Below are 22,296 nucleotides of genomic sequence, written 5' to 3' on the forward strand. Positions count from 1 at the left end.
AGATGCAATGAATATTCCTAAAACATACTACCCCATTTTTCTATGATTTTAAATTGAGCGAAATGCAAAATGCCTAAAATTAAGTAGTGGAAAAAATATGTATTTTCTATTGTTTTATAAGAGTATAAATATTATTGAAGGGAAATCTTTTTAACAAACAATGATGCTGAGTAATTCTACCTGCATTTCCATGTGTCTAAATCTGCAAAGTGGATTTAGACATTTTCCCTCTCTCCATAATGAGCACACAGTGTCACTGCCAAGGGCCTTTTCACAGTGTCGGAATCGGCACTGGGAACCCTGAAAGAAAAAAAAGTAAACAGTGTAGAAAATTCAATATATTAGCGTTAGTGTTCAACAACAGCAGGCTGCTAATTAATTAAAGAAAATATGAGATCAAATTATAATTTAAAAAATACTACAAATATAAGGCCATCAATTTAAAATTTGACAAATTAGTCTATTTTTTAGTGAGAGATTGACAATATAACCTAATTCAATAACACATCATGTCACAAGTCGGTGATTAAACACTATTCTTTTATTATCATTGAATCCGTATGGCTCACTCAGAATAAATATGAGACCAGTGATACTTTTGATCACAGCATAATGAAGAAAGCCAGTGTGTGTTTTTATATTCTCTCCAGCCATATTCTACTTACGGAGATGCCCTCTATTACTCAACCTTCTTATCATATAATGTTTTCTCAGTCTATGAAGATACTGTTAAGTGTGTTTATATAAGGAAAGTGAATGGAGCTTACATTTTAAATTGTTATGGAATTTTAAGTAATTATTACATTATGGTACATTAAATATGCTGTATGCCCTCGTTTTACACAGATCAAACAATTGTGCCGATACATGTACATACCAATACTTTTTTATACTAATAAAAGCAGATGTGGATTATTTTAATGGACTATTATACATTTTTTTATTCTTTGTCTTTTATACATAGATCCATAGTGAAAAAAAAACTGTAAGGAATTTATTTTAGGCAGAGAGATAGATAACTTACAATAAAAGTATTCCATTAAGTTCTTCTCTATTTTGACACATATTTCATGACTGTTTCTTATCTTTGACCACCCTTTTACTCTGGTCTTCACTCTCTACTCCCTTTTTTAAGAAAAACTATAGATATATTTTTTATTTCAGAGAGAAAAGGAGAGGGAGAGAGAGATAGAAATATCAATGATGAGAGGAATCATTTATTGCCTGCCTCCTGCACAACCACTACTGGGGATCAAGTTCACAACCCAGACATGTGTCCTGGCAGGAAATTGAACTGTGACCTCCTGGTTCATAGGTGGATGCTCAACCACTGAGCCACAGTGTTGGAATCAGGGCTGGGCTCCCACCCTTTTAAAAGTGGATCTGTGGATCTCATAGTACAATACTGTGCAGAGAGGCTAGATAAGTCAGTATTTGAACTGTTGGCTCCATTACTTGTTGATAATCATGGTCAATGCATTATTCATCTTCTTTGTGCTTCAGTTTCCTCATATGTGAAAAGGATAATATGACTTCCTCACAGATTGTTTTAAAGGTTATGTGAGATACTGTATTGTGGTTGCTATCATTTTATTGATTGATTGAGAACTTACTATCACATCAATCACTGTGCTAAGTACTTGGAGACATACTGTGAAACAGACAAAACTCTCTGCCCATATAGAACATAAATTATATTATTACTAGAGGCCCGATGCATGAAAACTCATGCAAGAGTAGGCCTTCCTTCCCCTGGCTGCCGGCACTGGCTTCCCTCAGGCACCCAAGACCTGGGCTGCCTTCCCTTGGGCCACCCACAGGCACCCAGAACCCAGGCTGGCTTCCCTCCAGCCCTGGCTTCGTTAGGAAGGACATCTGGAAGATGTCTGGTCTAATTAGCATATTACCCTTTTATTATTATAGATTTTTAACCATAATGTAACAGGCACTAGAAGTGAATCAATTCTAACAGTCAAAGAGGTTGATTATATTCAGGTTTCCTAGCAGAGATAAAACACCTTAAACTAGATACATCATGCCTTTCATTGGGTTCATTCTGGCATGAACATAAAGCTCCAAACATTGAGTTTCTACATTTATTTGGTTTCACTGTGATCCATTAATCCTAATCTCTTAAATATTTTCCCCCAATTAACTTTATAAACCTAATTAATATCTGGCTAATTTGTTTATATTACTTCTTTTCCTTTTTCCATGATATAAAATGTTTGTTGTTACTTAGATTTTTGACAGGGGAAAATTCATTACTTGGGTTAATGAATTTCAAATAAGGAATCAATTTGATTTATTAAACTAAGTTTGATAATGACCTGAATTTATTTGAATTTTTATATGACTGAAACCACATTCACCAAAACATTATGATGTGTCATATTATGTTTCCATATTAGAAATTTGATATTTCAAAGAACCATAATATAGGCAAAGTGCCACATCAAGATGAAAAGAGCCATTGGCATGTAACTGGCGTATATAAGGGCAGTTTAAACTAATATTTTAAATTATCACAGATTTCCTCAGAGAAATTCAATATATCAATAATACATGATAATTTTTTACTTCAGCTTTTAAATACATAAAATATTTTACATAAAAATAGTAAATTTTGATTCAGCAATACAAATTATTGCCACATCTGCCTTCATTCTAGAAATCTTTAACATGTGAAGTACTATAAATTGTATATTTACCTTTATGCATGTGGAATTAAAAAAGAAATAGCAGTCATTCCCAACTTCTGCCATTTGCAACTTTCTTGCTGCTAATCCAATGTTTTTTAATATAAAAATTGCAGAAATACAAATATAAGAACTATCAGTGTGTAAGGGGAAAAATAATTTCTTTTCCACAGTCTTTCAGGCTATCAGTATTAGTCCTTTAAAACTGACCTCCTGTTGACAGTATATTACACAATAGATACTTCTTAAAGAAATTTAAATTAGAAGATACCTTCTCTAGCTTTGCAGAAATGTTGAAAGTGGTTGCTAGTAAGCACACAAACTCAAACTTCCAGAATTTTCCTCACTGTTATCAAATCCATTGTTTGGTCATCATAAATGACCTCACTTATAACTGTAGGTTAATTTGCCTTACTGAATACCATGCAGTATTTCTCTTACTCAATTCTTGTATATTAACCAAAACAGCTAGTAAAAATAAAATAGTATATTTTCTTTCAATGTTCTGATTGAATATGAACATAAACTAGCTCATAATTGTATAACTCAAAAGTATTAAGTATTTCAAAGTAAATGGCTATTTTCCTAAACCTTATCTCTACATATGGTTTGAAAACAAAACTGAAGTTTTAGATAGGTAAATATCTTATCTATATTTTAAGATAATGAATTATTAAAATATATACTCACTACTATCCACTGATTTTGAAGAAAAAAAATCATTCCGATTGCAATATTTTAATAGGTACCTGAAAATAAATGGGATTACTTATTCATCTTGTAGCTATATTCCATTCATTACTCAGCCATCATAAAAGGAGAAAGCGCTTCTTCCTAAGGTAGGAAGGGTCCAGAGCACTTGCAAATTTTGAGACTGTGTTGAAAGCCATGTGATATTCTTTGATTGTAGAATGAGACATTTCAATCCGCAGTTGAGTGTTTCCTCATCTTATTATCTTTACTAAAAGTGCTAGAACCTAGCAGAAATGAACATAAATATTCAGAGTAGGTGACTTAGAAGATGCCATAGAAATGACAGATTACACTAGATTAAAATGTAGTTTTAAATTGAAATGCACATATTTGGAAATGTAATAGATCGACATATGGATTCCCATTGTCTAAGTAAAACAGATCTACTTAGTATGAACTTGTTGAATAAAATACTTTGGACTAAAAATCTAGGAAATAAAACAAGAAACTAATATTTAGGAGAGAATTGGTTGCCTATAACTTTAAGTGAGAGAGTATAATAAAAAGAACTGGGCAGTATTCAAAGTAAGTTATGAAGTAGAGAATAAATATTTGGCTGAACCCTTAAATATATTAGCAAAGATTTATGGAAAAACCTAATATCTTGCCTTTTACTTCGCCCTACTAACTCTACAAAAAAGTATCCATTTTAGGCAAATAAGTTACTGGGGAAAACACCCCTAATAAATATATTTAAGTGGTCTTTACCTCCAGATAAACTCCTTCTCCACTTAACAAGTTTTAGCTGCATTGGACTATTTGCAATTACTGTTACCAAACACCATTATTGCATGATTACATGTAACACCCTGATTAAAGCCATTGTGAAAAATATGTTTTACACCTGGGAAAGGCTAAAATAATGTTTTTACCTCTTGAAGTTTGTTGTGAACAACTATATTCCATTAAACACAGCAAAAGCCAAAATGTGGAATTAAAAAAAAAAATTGTCATTGCAAAGAACAGCAAATAGATCCGTACATTTTGGTAGTCTTTAAAATGCCTGGAACTCTAATCTCTATCTTTTTAACATTTCTTTTCTCTTTCTTTTTTTTTCTTTTCCTTATTCATTTTTTTCCTATTATTAAATTCATTCTCATCTTCAAGGGAAAGCTATGACCATATCAATGAGGATTTTTACTCCTAGTAATGAAGTGATGAGAAATTTGCCTCTGCAGCTGGGGGTAGGCCCCAAAATTCTGTGAATATTTTGTGTTGGTCAAGGTAGACTCAAATTGTGTCTTTCATGATAGGTGCATGTTAGAACACTAGCACATCAGTCACAGAAGAAAGTCTTTTTTTCAGTTTGTAATCCAGTAATACCACTTTAAGTATGGGGGCAGGTAGTAATCCCTGATGGCTTTTCAGGCTCCTGAGGATCAGGCAAAACTGCTAGCTACCACCCATCAAACTAGGAGTCCAGTTTCCAAGCCTGGATTGGTCCTATGGTAGTTTCCTGACTTGACACCCCTTTCTGTAACAGGCTTTGCCTCAGGCACTAACAAAACAAAAGCACTGGAAATAAAGAGTGCTTTCTTGAGGAATGGGTTAGCTTTATTGGTATTATTAAAAAAGCAAGTGGAATGTGTTTTAAGATAATCCTTTCTCAAAAAATGATAGAATGTCGGACCTAGAAGATTCTGTGGCAGTTTGGGAAATGGCAGTTGATGGTTGTGAGGGTTATTTGTTGTCCCCTTGAGACTTATGAAGGAAGCTGTTTTCCAGGATTCCTTTGGAGGAACAAAAATGTCACTAATTCTTGACTATAAAATGCTAAGAAGGCTCTGGTCCCAAGTTCTTGCAGCCGGCATCAGGTGACGCCCCCACCCCAATCCTCACTGTTCTTTTGAGAAATCGTCCAAGCTGTTTTTAGTTCTGCAGTTGACTGGCTACAACGACTCAAGCCATTTGGACTCCGTTGGAGCTCATATTAAGATAAACGAAATTCCCATAACAAAAAATTGAGATTGAAATCTGCTTGCAGGTAATCCTGTGGTTTGGGTTTGCACTCTGTAAAGAACATCAGAACCAATTCTGACCACATTACGGTTCAAATCGAGGGGTAATCCAAATGGTAATTATTTATTTTGCCCCAGGTATTTAAATTATAGCATTTTTTTTAACGTTCTTACTGGGAAATCAGTTTTCGTTCGGCTTTGGGATGTCTCTGGATATTTCTAGTCTTCTACAGTGCTTCCCCCAGGAACTTATTAAAGAGAACAGGCAAGTAGGTTTCATCAGAACGGTGTTAAATCGCCATTGAAACGATTCATTACTTATAAACTTGATATTATTTAATTATCATAAATATCGTCGGTTACTTTGTGTAGTTAAGTACACACATCCCACAAACGGATCTTTGTTTTTTCAAGAACCCGGGGAGAAACACGTGGGAGAGCAGGGGGCGGTGTCTCGGCTCCAGCACTACAACTCCCAGAAGGCAACGCGGCCAGGTACGCTTCCGGCGCACGTCCCCGCCCCACGCTCAGTAGGTGGTCACGGCCGCCGCCGCTGCGCCTGGGCGTGAGGAGTGTGTGGCGTGAGCGCGATTGCTGCCGCCTCTCCCCGCGGGGACCCGTCGCTGTTCCGAGGCACGCTTTCCACTCGCATTGCGCGTCGTGCCCGCCATGAGGCGCCTGGGCTCCGTGCAGCGGAAAATGCCGTGCGTGTTTGTGACGGAGGTGAAAGAGGAGCCCTCCACCAAAAGGGAGCATCAGGTAGCGGGGGCGGCGGCGCGCTTCTCCCCGCGGCGCGGCTGCGTTTCTGCCCGGGAGCGGGAGGCGCTCGGACGCAGTGGAGCCGCCCTGTGGGCTGGCGTCTTCCTGCACGTTTCCCTGGGGAGGAGTCGGGTCCGAGCTCCAGGTCTTTGGACCTTCTGTGTGTTGCAAGGGGGGACCCTGCAAGGGAGTTTTTCTGGTCAGGCGATTCACACTTGCCCTCGCGTGTGAGTGGGAACCCCACATCTTAATCATACTCCTTCCTTCGCAGGTTACTACTTTCGGGAAAACTCCTTCAGTGTTTTACAGAATCACCGCGGTGCAAGCCTTACCTCTTTTCAAGAGGATGGTGACCGCGTGGCGTTTTTAGAAGACTTGCTTTATTTTACCGGGTCTAACCAGTCTAGTTTGGTCACTAAAGATCAGACTCTTGTCCCAGCAATTACCTACTTAATTCCAGTTTTGGGGTTCCCATATCAAGGTTTGCTATTGTCTCAGCACCGAGTTTGACACCTAGAGCGTTTTCAGTAAATGTATCCGGTGAGTAACCTGTGCGGTAATGCCCCCACCAGTGACGCCCAGGTGCAGTATCAAATCAATGCGTCGTTGATCAATCAATAAAGTCGGCGACTGCGAGGGAGAAGCAGCTCCAAATCTCGCAGTGCCCCCTTGGCCGCAACATCGGACTTATGTAGGCAAATGTCACAAAGGTATCGATTACATCTCTAGGTTTGGAATGAGGAACCTGGTTTGCAAAAAGCAGTTTGTTACAGAAGCTTGGATTGAGCAAGTTAGTTATCCACAAAGATTAATTATAGTTTCAGGTCTTGGGACCACCGAGTTAGGAAAACGCATTATCTGGAGCCACTGAGGCCATTTAGAGTAATTGTGCTGTCCTGGTCTCCAGGTGCAGAGGAATGTGTTTTGAAAGACCAGTAAGACTACAATCATTGGGGTATTCAAACCACAATCAATGGAGTATTCAATCAAATGGGATAACTTATATGAGTTCAGAAAATCAAAATAACTTTTCTACTATTTTAGCAAGCGAATAATTACAGAAGCCAGAACACCAGGGTTAAAATATCAAACAGCAGTTTTTACCCGTGATGGTTGCTGCCATGCTTCATCTGTATGAGGATCATCCTTCGTGTATAGCAGAGCCTTGGTAGCAGAACCCCCAGGTATCAGTTGGGCGCTGCCTGCTCATGGACCGCCCGCCAGCCCCCTGACAGTATTCTCACAGCCTTCCTGTGTTCCAGACTAAAGGACCTTTGAGGCCGACACTGCCTTGTTATTTCCGGTCCCATGGTGGGCACTGGATAAACATCTGTTGAATTGAAGAATGAACCCTGGAGTCATTTTGTGCCAGTTTTCCATTCACCTTGATGCTTTTTACGTATAACCTCTCTTTCTAGTCTGCTTTCCACTGTCATCACTTGTTTATGTATTATGAACTACCTAATTGTTCTTGCCCCAGGAATGATCATCATTACGCTTTTTTTCTAGTTCAGATCTCACCGTTACTACTAAATGTCTGTAGCAGGGGTTGTCAAGCTTTTATTCTTTAACTCCTAACAAACCCAATCTATGCGAAACATTGTCATCCTGAATAATGGTTCATTCTAGCTGTGATTCTCAACTTGGTAGGTGGGGCGGGGAGTGTAGTTTGTGAGAGTTTCCTCCACCAAGAAAAATGAGCCCCTTCTTCCGTCTGCAATTAAGAGTAGTTTATAGCATTGCTTACAGTATTAATTACAGCATAGTATACAAATCCTTAACTATAATTCAAGGCTTCCTGTTCATCCGGCCCTGTCAGTCTACTCTCTCATCACCTAAAGTGAAGTCTCTGTTCTAGCAAAGTCTATATTTTATCCTGCGAGCACTCCAGGCACAATTCTGTCTCTAGTTTTGCTGTGTACTCTACCGAGATAACCTCCAGAATTTTTAATTTTTTGAATGAGATCTTCTCTGTGACATTAACCCTACCCCAGAATTGTAGAGGATCACTCTACTGACTTAGTTCTTATCCACACATGCCTTGTTTTTCTAGTTAGCTTACAGTCTTTAATGGCAGTAAAGAAGGAGAGTTTTGTGTACCCCTTTTTCTCCTATTGGTCCTTCGGAGATGTCTACGGTGGCAGGTACTGTATTATGGAAGGGATGTTTGTAATCGAGCTCCACCGGCACAGTGATCTCTTCTGTAGGATCTTTGATAAATGTAGACATAAATGCACATGACTGGGCCAGACCTCGGTTCTGCCACCACAGGTTAGATCGACATCCTCTGATACTTATGTCATAAATTAGTAATAAACTCCCCTTTTACTTTTATCTTAGGAGAACTGAATCAGGCCCTGGCCAGGTAGCTTCTTAGTTGGTTAGAGTGTCTTACACCAGAGATGCAGGTTTGATTCCCCCGTCAGAGCACATATGCACATACAAGAACCAACCAATGAAAGCATAGATGGGTGGAACAACAAATTGATGTCTGTCACACATGAATGCAGTGTTTACATTGTGCAGTGTTTTTTCACATTATGTAAGATGGAAGTTACATCAAATAATTTAGACTGAAACAGTGGCATAAACCTTTCTCAGAAATGAAAAATGACACATGAAGAGTTGGTAGGAACCCTAGAAACAGTTTTTTTCCTCCATTCTTGATGCTCTTGGCTAGTCTTCCTGATAGTAGAAAAGTCATAAATGTGCAGTTTACTCCTAATAATGCTGAAAGGTCCCCTGTTTGTTTTTCTCTTTAGCACTTAATCAGACCTAGCATTGTGTTTTGCATTTTATTACTGTTGTCTCCCTCCTTAAAATGAAGTTCTACCAAAGACAGGTACTTTTTTGTTCACCTCTATATTTCCCAGGGCCAAAAACAATACTTAGCCCTCAGGAGGTATTTAGCAAATACAGTGGGGCCTTGACTTACGAGTTTAATTTGTTCCGTGATGGAGCTCGTAACTCAAATTATTTGTATGTCAAATCAGTTGTGAACGAGTGAGACGTGATGCTGGGCTGATGTGGCGTTCACTGTGATGTTTGCTGCGCCAACTAGCGGTGGGGTGTCTGAAGCTGGCTCGTAACCCGAATTTTAGCTCGCAACTCAAAGCAAAAAATTGGCCTAGAGATGGCTCGTATCTCGAAAAACTCATTAGTCGGGACACTTGTAAGTCAAGGCCCCACTGTAATTGTCAAGTGATTAAACATACTGAACACCTTTGCTAAGAATGCAGCCCTGCATAGGACATAGTTCCTGGTGTCTAGCTCATTATGGTGGATAAAGAAACGTGAACAATTAATAATCTGTGTGGGAGGCCAGGTATTGCCCAGACTGGCGTGACTCCTTGGTTAGAGGGTTGGCCTGCACACCAAAGGGTCTTTGGTTCGATTCCCAGTCAAGGGCACTTACCTGGTTTGCAGATTCCATCTCAGCCGGGGTCAGATGGGTATGGGAGACAACGGATTGATGCTTCTCTCTTTCTCCCCTTCCCTTCCTCCCTCCCTTTCACTTGCTCTAAAAAGCACTGGAAAAAATAACCTTTGGTTTTATTAACCAAAAAAAGAAAAACAGGTATTGCTGTGATATCAGAAAGGAGGGAATGATTCCTAAGAACCTCATGGACAAAATATTTTTAAATTGTCTTAAGGATAAACAGACTGCTCCTTAGAACTAGTGAAATTATAAGGACATTCCAGGTGAGAGTATGTATGAGGGTGTAGATGCTGTCTGTTAAACCAGTTTTCTCTCTCTCTTTTTTAAGACATTTAAAGTTTTGGCAACTGAAACTGTAAGTCACAAGGCATTAGATGCAGATATATACAGTGCAATTCCAACAGAAAAAGTGGATGGAACATGTTGTTATGTTACTACTTACAAAGGTAAAATAAAACTTCTACAAATATTTATTACTTAATACTCACTAAGGGCCATCCAGTTTGATAATTGCTTTATACATATTATCTCTAATTTATACAATAAGCTCTCCATTTCACAGGTATGAAAACTGAGGCTCAGAGAACTTAAGTAATTTATCCAATCTATCTACACTAATAAAAGAGAAAAATGGTAATTGGCGTACGACGATACCCTTTTCATTGGCTAATCAGGGCTATATACAAATTAACTGCCAACTAAGATTGGCAGTTAACTGCCAACTAAGATTGGCAGTTAACTGCCAACAAGATGGCGGTTAATTTGCATATGTAGGCACAATGCAGGGAGGCGAAAGGGAAAGCAGGAAGAAGCCCCCTGCCACTGACAGTGATCGGAAACCCACGGGGGAGCTAAGAGCTGGGGGCCAGGGCAAAGGCGGCCCTGGGGCCGCCTTTGCCCTGGCCCCCAGCCATGATCGGAGAATCAGGCGCCTTTGCTGCCCTGGCCAGTGATAGCAGGAAGTAGGGGTGGAGCCAGCGACGGGAGCTGGGCACGGTCGAAGCTGGCAGTCCCAGGAGCTAAGGGGCCCTTGCCTGGGCCTAAAGCGAAGCCCATGATCGCGGGGCCGCTGCAGCTGTGGGTCCCCGCTGCCCGGGCCGGACGCCTCAGCCAGAGGGGTCCTGCAGGGGCAGGGGCGGAGCCTGCGCGATCGCGGCGCCCCCCGCTGCCCCTGCAGGTCCCCGCTGCCCGGGCCGGACACCTAGGCCAGAGGCGTTAGGCCTGGGCAGGGGCAGAGCCTGCAACCACGGGGAGCTGGGGGTCCCCTGCCCAGGCCTGACACCTCTGCCGGAGGCCTCAGGCCTGGTCAAGGGGCCGATCTGGTGATTGGTGATCGGAGGGTGATGAGGGTCAACTCCTCTGGCCAAGGCATCAGGCCTGGGCGGGGGGTGGAGCCGGGGATTGGGGGGATATGATGGTCCCCTTGCCCAGTCCTGAAGCCTGGGTCAGAGGCGTCAGGCTTGGGTGGGGGGTGGAGCGAGCGATCAGAGAGAGATGGGGGTCCCCTGCCCAGGCATGATTCCTGGGCCAGAGGCCTCAGGCCTGGGCGGGGGCCAGAGCCAGTAATTGGGGGGAGATGGGGGTTCCCTGTCCAAGCCTGACACCTCTGGCGGAGGCGTCAGGCCTGGGCAAGGGGCCGATCAGGCGATCGGAGGGTGATGGGGGTCTATGCCTCTGGCCAAGGCATCAGGCCTGGGCAAGGGGCAGAGCCAGCAATCGGAGGGGCTGGGGGCAGAACCAGTGATGGGGGGAAATGAGGGTCCCCTGCCCAGGCCTGACGCCTCTGTCAGAGGCGTCAGGCCTGGGCAAGGGGCCGATCCTGCGATTGGAGGGCGATGGGGGTCAACGCCTGAGGGCTCCCAGTATGTGAGAGGGGGCAGGCTGGGCTGAGGGACACTCCACCCCCCACACACACCCAGTGCACGAATTTCGTGCACCGGGCCCCTAGTATATATATAAAAGCCCAGCGACCATTATGGTGGAATGGCCAGAATGACCAGTCACTATGATGCGCACTGACCACCAGGGGGCAGATGCTCAATGCAGGAACTGTCCCCGGTGGTCAGTGCATTCCCACAGCGGGAGCGCCGCTCACGGCTGGCAAGTGCAGCAGCAGTGGCAGGAATCTCTCCTGCCTCCATAGCAGCGCTAAGGAGCTGCGAACCAAGTGGTAAGGAGCAAGCAGGCGGGCAGTTAGGAGCAAGCGGTCCCAGATTGCGAGAGGGATGTCTGACTGCCAGTTTAGAACTGATCGGGCCTAAACCAGCAGTTGGACATCCCCCAAAGGGTCCCGGATTGCGAGAGGGTGCAGGCCAGTTTGAGGGATTCCCGCTGCCCCGCATGAATTTCATGCATCGGGCCTCTAGTACCATATAATTAATGAATGGATGAACTGCTAATATAACCTAGGTTTGTCTGACCTTAAAGCTGATCCCAGTGCTGATTCATTGTTTTCACTAATATTGACAATGTCTATGATTTATTTTATTTTAATGTACTTGGAAAAAAGTAGAAATTCAAATTGAAAGAGAAATAATTTTTTTAATTTCTTTTGGATGGTAAAATTACCTCTCAATTCAAGCAAGAGAGATAGAACAGTTAAATGAAAATTGATTATATTTCTGGTATCAGGAAATCCCTTCTGAAATTTTTTTTTTCATTTTTAATTATGGTAAAATACACATAACATAAAATTTTACCACCTTAACCATTTTCAAGTATACACTTCAGTAGTATACAGTTTGCCTTGTGATACTATTTTCACCAGAACTCTTATCATCTTCCAGAACTGAAAATTTGTACCCATTAAACATCTCACCATTTCCTCTCGCTCTAGTCCTTGCCAACCAACATTCTATTTTGTATGATTTTGACTACTGTGGGTACCTCCAGTACAAATACTGGAATCGTACAGTTTTTTGTCTTTTTTGTGACTGACTTATTTCACTTAGCATAACACCTTGAAGTTCACCTGTGTTGTATAGTATATGTCAGAATTTCCTTTTTGAAGACTGGATAGTATCCCATTATATGTATATACCACATCCATCCACTCATCCATCAATGTACACTTGGGCAGCTTCCACCTTTTGGCTCTTACGAACAGTGCTGTTCTGAACATGGTGTAAAAAATACCTCTTTCAGACCCTGCGTCCAGTTCTGTTGTGTATATATCCAGAAGTGGAATTGTTAAATCATATAATTCTATTTTTAATTTTTTTGAGGAACTTTCATACTGTTTTCCATAGAAATTGCACCAATTGTATTCCTACCAATGCACATTTCCGATTTTTCCACATCCTCACCAATACTTGTTATTTTCTGTTTGTTTGTTTTTATAGTAATGATCTTAAAGAACAATTTTTTTGTGTGTTTACTAGTAAAAAGAACAAAGGTCCATTCAACCAGAAATGACAATATAATTTTAATCAAGTTCTCTATTAATATTAAGAAACTTCACTGTGCATCATTATGTGGGATTATGTATAATGGTAGCAGTTGAATAAGGTTTGCTAAAGAAAACTTAGTAATGACAGTGCTTACAGCTCACAGTTTATTACAGGTGGAGGGTCCATAATATAGCAAGGGTATTAAAAATTAAAAGTAAGGATGTGCCTCACAACCCAACCTTCTTACAGCAAAGGGTCAGGAGAGGTCAGGTGAAAACTGTTGTCCCACCCCCACCCACCTACCCCAGGCTCCATCAGGACACACTCTCAAATCAGGAATCCCTGATGTGTACAGGGAACAACTTTAAAACAGGGAATCCAAAATAGAGTCCCAGCTGGGGATTTCTGTGTTTTGCTGGTCACAAAAGCATCATCCTGCTAACTGAGCAGCCTCAGTAGCAGAGTCCTCTAGGAGTCTCACTGAGACCCGGTGCAACTCATTAGTCTCCCTGTCATATCTCTATTTAGTATAGAGGTAGCTTCAGTTTCTCACAAATGCTAGTTATAATAAAATAAAATATGGCCTTATAAAAGGGTCACATACTTACTTTTTATCTCATCCCCATCATTTTTTTTTAAATATATTCTTATTGATTTCAGAGAGGAAGGGAGAGGGAGAGAGAGATGGGAACATCAATGATGAGAGAGAATCACTGATCAGCCGCTTCTTGCACGCCACACCCTGGGGATCTAGCCCACTACCAGGGCATGTGTCCTGACTGGGAATCCACCGTGACCTCCTGGTTCATAGGTCACCGTCCAACCATGGAGCCATGCTTGCTGGGCTTTCCCATCATTCTTTAACCAAAACTTGAGTCTTCTTACAATATCAGGTATCGCTAGGTAGGATGTGTCTGTCTGGTCTGCTTATTTCAGTTTGTCTTCTAGGGTTGCTTCTCTTGGAGAGGGTGACCCTACTATTTATTGAAAATTTTATTCTGAAATTTCTTTTAAGGTAAGTTTTCCTCCTAATATTTTTCTTTTCCTTTTATTATTTATTTAGGTCAGCCATATCTGTGGGCTCGATTAGATAGAAAACCTAACAAACTAGCTGAAAAAAGGTTTAAAAATTTTCTACATTCAAAACAGAACTCAAAAGGTTAGTAGGTCTTTTTTTTCTTCAGCCTTTCATGATTTAATTAGCTGAAATGTGTGAGTTATTTTTTGCTGTATTGTTTCTATACATTGTAGCCTTATATACAATTTAAGTACTTTGGGGGGAAAAAGAAAATTAGAATTAAATATTGTTCTATGTAAAAGAATTTCCTGGAAAAGTATTTTTAAATGTCTTTCTAACATTTCTGTGACTCTTCATTATCATAAGTCCATTTTATTAAAACATACAAATTACTATATATATTATAATGAGAAATACATTTTGATTTTGTCTGCCTAAGAGACAACCATGTAATTTTATAAATCAGGAAAACATCTCAAAGGATTATTAATATTTTTAATTATTAAATTAAAATGCCTCTAAATATATAAGTTGATAGGTACCCATCACTGCATATCTACTCACTCATATCTATAACCTACCTATATATGTACTCATAGTGCATTAAAAATTCATCATAAATCTACACATACAGGAACATTGGTTACTTTAGTTAGAGCAGCGGTTCTCAACCTGTGGGTTGCGACCCCTTTGGGGGTCGAACGACCCTTTCACAGGGGTCGCCTAAGACCATCAGAAAACACATATATAATTACATATTGTTTTTGTGATTAATCACTCTGCTTTAATTATGTTCAATTTGTAACAATGAAATTGGGGGTCACCACAACATGAGGAACTGTATTAAAGGGTCGCGGCATTAGGAAGGTTGAGAACCACTGAGTTAGACTGTTATCCTGTATCTGCAAATGGTGGTGTATCCAAAATTGTACAGCAGAAGTGTTAGTACCCTAACCCTGAGAAGTATAGTCAGATTGTGATGATAATGAATGGAGAATAATTATATGATACCTGATATTATGGGGTTTATTAGCTATCCCCACTTCAAATTTTGCGGCATTTTATATTTTTAAAAGTACTGCCACATATAAGATTATCTGATTCTTTTAGAATTTTTTTGGAATGTCGAGGAGGACTTCAAACCTGTTCCAGAGTGCTGGATACCAGCGAAGGAAATTGAACAATTAAATGGAAATCCGATGCCTGATGAAAATGGACACATTCCTGGTATCATGAAATCTCTTCTAAAATGCAGTTTTGTGTTTACTAGTATAAAGAACAAAAGATCCATTTGATCAGAAATTATGGAATCTAACTTTAATCTGTTTTTTCATAGTATTTATCTGTTCAGCACAAAATTTGAGTCTAATTTATGTTAAGTAAGTTATACCAAAGATGTTTCATATAGAGAATGTCCTCTCAGGATTAGAATCCTAAGATGGACAGTTTACTACCTGTAGTCTGTGAAAATGAAGTGTTGAGTGGAAATAGCCCTGACGTTGTCAGGATAGATGATATAATTGATCTTTTCTGAAATGAGATATTAAGCCTTTATTTTTTTAATTGGGGATAATAATGTCTATATTTTTTGCAAAGGTCCTAGAAGACTATTTTAATTAAGGGAGATGAAAATAAATATCCCACAAATAGTTTTACTATAGGAGGGAAAATTTTTGCAGAAGTGTGCTGAGTAGAAAGATACCCCAGATTAAGGTTCAGGTTAACAGGCATATCTCGAGTATCTGTAAGGTGCAAAGTACTCTTAGGTTCTGGTAATACAAAATGAGGATCAGAACCCTGATCCTCAAAGATCTTGTAGACATGAGGGGAAATCCATCAATAACAGTATGATTTAAGAATCAAAAGGAAAAGGTATACAGGTTACAGTTGGAGAAAGAGGAAGAATTCATATTCCAATGTGTGGTGGCTAGAGGAGGTTTACTAGTAAGGGGAGTGACATCTGTACTGAAGCTTAAGAACCAGAACGTTAGCTGAAAGGAAGGGGGAGGGTCTACTTAGGCAAACTCCCCTGGAGTCTTTTGGAAATTTTATTTAACACTTTATTTTGGCTGGAATGTTTGAGTGTATGACATTTGAGGCAGTTTTAAAATTTGAGGCTGGAGATGTGGAATGGGCTCAGATCTTAAAAGGTTTGTATTCCTTCTAAAGGAATTTGAAGTTTGTCATGAAGATTATAAATTTATTTATTTTTTTTTTAATGGAACTAAGATAAAAATGGAGGGTGGTTGGTTTCCTGGAGACTAGTATACCAAGAAATAGGTTATTATAGTAACCTTGGGTAACGACAGCCACAGATATGATGGCCACAATGGTGTATGTCATAGCAGGTATAATGAGGAAGTCTATTCTAGCAACTGAAGTTAGGATGGGAAAAGTAGTAACAGTCAATAAGTGTGAACCAAACATTTTTCAGTAAATATGGAGACAGTACAATAAATTGTACAACAGTTAAGTGCATATGTCTGTTCTCCCTGAAATGAGAGAAGGTAGAGAGAAAACTTAATTTTAAAAAAAGGATTTTAATTCTGTGTCTTAAAATGGTGCTCAATTCTTATTAAAAAGTTTTCTAGTAAAAATGCTGAGTGCTCTATAGTGAATAATCAAGTTAATTTCTCAACAGAATCAAAATGAAACTTTATAATTTAAAAAATTATTGATTTAAAAAGTAGTAAAACTGTTATTTCTACTGAATTTAAAAGTGACTCTGTAATACAATATCCAGAAAATACGGAAAATTTACAACAACAAAAAAAATTACCTTGTCTCAATGCAGAGAAAGACAATGCCAAAAACCCCCACTTTTTTTCTTTAAATGATAGGGTGGGTACCAGTGGAGAAAAACAACAAGCAGTATTGCTGGCATTCCTCTGTAGTTAATTATGAATTTGAAATAGCCCTGGTACTGAAGCATCACCCTGATGATTTTGGTCTTTTGGAAATAACTGCGGTGCCACTATCAGACCTCTTAGAACAGACGCTGGAGCTCATAGGAACGAATATTAATGGAAACCCATATGGTGAGTAAAGCCTTTTTCTGTTCAGTTGTAGTTATAGTAATTCATTTATAAGGAGAACCGAGGTTCAACTTACACACAGAGAGACATTACTAATAAACTTGAGTTAAGTAGCCCAGACCCGTGGTTGGCAAACTGCAGCTCGCGAGCCACATGCGGCTCTTTGGCCCTTTGAGTGTGGCTCTTCCTAAGCCTTAGGAGTACCCTAATTAAGTTAATAACAATGTACCTACCTATATTAAGTTTAAAAAATTTGGCTCTCAAAAGAAACTTCAATCGTTGTACTGTTGATACTTGGCTCTGTTGACTAACAAGTTTGCCGACCGCTGGCCTAGGGATAATGGCTATTTATTTTAATTTTATGTCCATGGAGAAATTTACCTAATAGTTTTATTAGTACAAAATGTTGATGTTTAGCCTCTTGTTCTTTCCTATATTAACATTATAAAACTATGTATGAAAGGTAATTCCTCAAGTGTAACTTTTCATTACTTTTAAAATTTAGGTGAACTGAGCTGAATGAAAATCATGGTATGCTTTTCATGACTAGGTAATTAGTGTAGCATTAATTAATAGCTGAGTATAAAGTGAATAAAGAATTGGCAGTGAATGATGAGTTGAGTAAAAGTCCCAAGGGCACTATGGAGTACATTGTTGACAGGGGGATGGATGAAGACAGACCCAAGAACAGTGCAACTTGAATGGCAAAATCCTATATAAAGATCAGAAGCAGACTGATTGGCAGAAAGAAGCTAAGAAAGTCATTTGGCATGGCTGTTTGGCAAGTACTGAATAATAGTTGAATGTGGCAAATGATGTAGAGCCTAGAGCAGGGGTTGGTGGACTTTTTTATAAAAGGCCAGATAGGAAAGATTTAGGTTTTATGGGCCATACCTCTGAAACAGGCCATAGATAGTACTTAAATGAATAGGTATGGTTGTGTTCCATTAACATTATTTATAAAAAAAAACAGGCATCTGGCTAGATTTTGCCCACAGGTCATAGTCTGTGGACTCCTGATATAGAGTACACAAAGGTAGAATTTAAATTTAATGGGATATAGTGCCACTTTTGAGTGAAAGTGCTTTTAGCATATATCTCTGCAAGGAAACCAACTAAACTTGTTGGTAAATCTATTCTTAGATATTTTAAAAGGCTTTTTTATTTGGAAAGGTAAATGTTCTCATTCTTCTTGAAACCTTTGTATAGCTAATGGCACGATTTTATCATTTAGGGTTAGGAAGCAAGAAGCATCCATTACATCTTCTTATACCACATGGAGCATTTCAAATAAGAAATCTACCTACCTTGAAGCACAGTGATCTGTTGTCCTGGTTTGAAGGTTGCAGAGAGGGTAAAATTGAAGGAATAGTATGGCATTGCAATGATGGCTGTTTAATCAAGGTAATGGCAGAAAACAGCTTGTGGAATTATGTCCTCTTATATTCCTCAAAGTAAAAGTGGCACTAAAATGCTTTCTACCAATTGCAGTAATTCTGATGGTGCACTCAAGAAATTTAATTTGTTCATCTCACATGCCACCATTCTTATATGATAGTGTTTTCCAGTGTACTTGTTCTGTGGGGCATCGGTTGTTCTAGATGTGCTTCAGAACTAAAGTGATAGAAATGTCTGGAAAACCCTGCATACAACATATTCCCTTCTTGGAAATTCATGTTGCATTTTAGTGCTCTGACATTCTTGGAAGGCAGCTATGCTCACCACTATACCACCAACGCATGAGACATTCTTTAATGACAGCATTTAATCCTGTTTAATCCAGCATTTCCCAAACTTACTTGGTTATAGAGTTTGTTGGTTAGAAAGTGCCACGGGTCAGTTAATATATACAGAATGAATTATCTTATACTTTGTGCCCTTTGGGTCTGTCTCCTGGACTTGATTATTTGATTTCTCACAGGTTCTTAAAATTCATGTTCAAAACTGGACCTAGTAATATCAACCCCCTGACTCCAACAATTCACTGAAGCCAAAAACTTAAGATACATTTTTAACCCCACTCTCCATTACTTCATACATACAATTATCAGTTCTTAAAGACTCTGATCTATTGAATCTGTATCTTTCTCTCCAACCAATTAGTTGTTAATTTGGATTTAAGCCAAGATTCATAACTTGAGTTGTTATATCACCCTCTTAAACATTAACTTTCAGTGTTATTCCTGTCCTGTTCATTCTTTATAAATTAATGAGAATGTTACTTCCTGCATAAAACTGTTTAATGACATTAAGATTTTTCATGATCTGGCCCCTACTCAACTTTCTGGAACTGCCTTCACCCCCATATCCCAAACATATCCACATTGTATCTGTTCTAACCATACTTAAATAATTACAGAGAAAATATACACAATTTGTCACATGATAGTCCCTTTGGTTAGACTGTCTCCCTACCCACAGTTGGTCAGCTTCTGAACTTATTAACAGACTCTATTATTAAGTTTTTTGGAGCCCCTCATTTATGTTCCTGGCATGTTTCCAGGTACTAGAAATACGAATTCCAGCTGAACAATGTCTGCTTTCATGAAGCTCACATTTTAATCAGGCAGATAGATAATAAACAGATATGTAATATGTCAGGGGGAGAAGCAGCTATGAAAAACATAAAGGGTAAGATAAAGTGGAGCCTTAAATAGTGCCTGGAAGATGGTAGGCACACAAAATAAATATTTTTAAGTAATGAAGAAAGTGCAGGTTAAAGCTAATACCTTCCTTTCTCTTTCTAGGTCCATCGCCATCATCTTGGTTTATGCTGGCCAATTCCAGATACTTATATGAATTCAAAACCTGTTATTATTAACATGAACTTGAACAAACGTGACTATGCTTTTGATACTAAGTGTCTATTTAATCATTTTTCAAAAATAGATCATCAGAAATTTCGTAGGCTCAAAGATATAATACTTGATGAGTAGACTGGAAATGTAATTAAAAACTAGCTTTATTGTGTTATCTTGAATCTTGAATATTCTGCCATGTGTAAAAGGTGAAAATATCTCAAGGTTCCTATTTATTGTTCAGTGACTAATGGAGAAATAAGTCTTCTAGCATTTGAAGAAATGAATTTTCCAGTTGGAAATATCTAGTCAAAGTCTTATTTAGAATCAGCAAATGAATTTTAACCTCTGGATTTAAAAATGTAAGTAATAGTAAGCTCCCCAGCTTGTACAAAGGGTTGGATTCTGTCCACTGTAACTGAGTAGTAATTTAAAGACAACATGGAAACCAACAATTTTGGATCATTTACTTTCAAAATGAAATACTTTAAGCTGAGTTTAATTTAACCTTGCTTGACATTTAACAAGACATATGGCTCAGACCTACTATATATATATATATACAAGTTATAAATACATATAAAATTTAAGAACCATGACACATATATAAATAGGTAAGAATATAAAACCCCAATTTTAAAAGTTAAAATTGTTACTCTCATATTTAAAAACTTAAAACATTATGAATGTACAGAAGTTCACTATAGCTCATTGCCTACTTGATAGTCATAACTTTAAAAAATCTTCAAATATATACTTTTCTAATGTGTTAAAAATTTCATACAACTTTATTTACTAAAATTTCAAATTCAGGTAAAGGTACAGGGTATTGGAAAGGATATCATGTAGTACAGAGACTTGTAAATAGTTAAATAAAAACTGTAATTATAGCTGGCCCTTAATAAGTAGGGAAATTGACAGGACTTCCCTCTTCGTCTTCAAACTGTTCAGAAGCAGCAACAGGACTAGTTAATTCAACTCCAAATTGTTCAGAAAGTTTTTTTAACTTCTCTTCTAAAAGAATATTTTTTTTCACTTCTTCTTTGTAGTTATACTTCAGATCTTCGATTTCTTCAAAAAACGACGGATCAACATTTTCCAGTTCTTTCTTCAGCTTTTTTATTTCCTCCTAATAGAAATATATTGTCTTTAAAAGACATCAATAAGTATATAATATACTTAAAGAGATTTAATTATAAACATGAGCACCAAAGTAACCTGAATAGCAAATATAAAGACTGAAGTATTAAGATTTTGTTAATAAGATTTTATTGTGCAGTATAAGTAACTAACTTGTTAAATGCCAAATCAAATGGCCTGTTATGTAAGTTATGTCCTGGTCTTTGTCTAAAATTTATTAGCTCTTAAATTAGAGGGGGATTTCATCTTTCTCCAAAAGCATACTCTCAGATACGCAGTGAGGCAAGCAAAAAGACATGGCTATTCACAGCATTAAGGTTGTTTTGGTTAATATTCTTTAGCTTAGGCTTCATTTATATTTTCTTTACAAATATGTAATTTGTAATGAATAATGGTCAATTTCTTATAAATATATTTATGATCAGGGAAATTCTAGGGCTTCTTGCCTGGCTAAGAGCTATGCATCTGGTGAAGAGGCAATTTGAGCTTTAGAATAGCCAATAATCACTAGTGAACTTTCATATCATGTTCTTTTTATTCTAGTTACAGATTCTTGAAAGACATAAAGCATAGCAAATATCTTTTTTAAGGGAGGGGAACTATTCCTGAAAAGATTTTCAAAAGGAAATAAAAGACACTGTTCGCAATGTGACCGAAAATATTAAAATGAGCTCTATATTTGTGACAATTAAAAAATAAATTTATTCTTTAATCCTATTTGTTTTATCTCAGTTTTTTTGGTAGCTCTTATATATTTTTTAACAGTTGAATATACTGGACTTTGCAATGTCAAGGTCAAATATAAAATGTAGTCCCAGGAATTTTTATGATACATACTTAAAATTCAAACATGGTGACCATAAAACTTTTCAGCAGCTGTTTTCCTAAAACCCTATATAATGCAAGCCTAACATGCTAAGTGTCAGGTCGTCCAGTCATCCGTTCAACCAATTAAAGCGTAATATGCTAATGATGTTATTGCCATTCAACCACTCACTATGATGTGCACTTACCACCAGGGGGCAGACAGTCGACTAGTCGCTATGATGTGCACTGACGACCAGGGGGCAGATGCTCCAACCGGTTGGTTAGATTGCTACTGGGGTCTGGCCCATCAGGACTGACCCGAGGTGGGCCGGACATGCCCTGGAGCCCTCCCATGGTCCCTCCCTGGCTGGCCAACCTCCTATGTCCCTCCCCGGCTCTGATTGTGCATCGGTGGGGTCCCTTGGCCTGGCCTGCACCCTCCTGCAATCTAGGACCCCTTGGGGGATGTCGGAGAGTCAGTTTGGGCCGAATCCCGCAGGC

At 38.8% G+C, this 22,296-nt stretch overlaps 3 protein-coding genes across 4 annotated transcripts in view; 1 reads left to right on the plus strand and 2 right to left on the minus strand.

Annotated features, from left to right (window-relative positions):
* C2H12orf50 (chromosome 2 C12orf50 homolog) overlaps positions 1–207 on the minus strand; it is a 29,093-nt gene extending 28,886 nt beyond the window's left edge. Inside the window, exon 1 of one of the 2 annotated variants that reach the window (XM_059681037.1) lies at positions 181–207. In XM_059681037.1, the coding sequence (XP_059537020.1) occupies positions 181–192 (12 nt within the window). In that variant the 5' untranslated portion in view covers positions 193–207. The remainder of the gene's footprint in view (positions 1–180) is intronic. The other variant, XM_059681038.1, reaches the window with a different exon arrangement.
* A 5,724-nt stretch (positions 208–5,931) lies between these two features.
* Positions 5,932–21,705, plus strand: RLIG1 (RNA 5'-phosphate and 3'-OH ligase 1). The gene is made up of 7 exons (XM_059683743.1): positions 5,932–6,169; positions 9,937–10,054; positions 14,061–14,156; positions 15,126–15,242; positions 16,856–17,053; positions 18,285–18,454; positions 19,798–21,705. The coding sequence occupies exons 1-7, from the start codon at positions 6,080–6,082 to the stop codon at positions 19,984–19,986; spliced, it is 978 nt and encodes a 325-aa protein (XP_059539726.1). The 5' UTR covers positions 5,932–6,079; the 3' UTR covers positions 19,987–21,705.
* The window catches only part of CEP290 (centrosomal protein 290), a 121,235-nt gene continuing 119,552 nt past the window's right edge, over positions 20,614–22,296 (minus strand). Inside the window, exon 53 of the mRNA XM_059683739.1 lies at positions 20,614–20,977. Within this exon, the coding sequence (XP_059539722.1) occupies positions 20,747–20,977 (231 nt within the window). The 3' untranslated portion in view covers positions 20,614–20,746. The remainder of the gene's footprint in view (positions 20,978–22,296) is intronic.

The sequence above is a fragment of the Myotis daubentonii genome, chromosome 2 (assembly GCF_963259705.1).
Source record: "Myotis daubentonii chromosome 2, mMyoDau2.1, whole genome shotgun sequence".
NCBI classification, from domain to species: Eukaryota; Metazoa; Chordata; class Mammalia; order Chiroptera; family Vespertilionidae; genus Myotis; species Myotis daubentonii.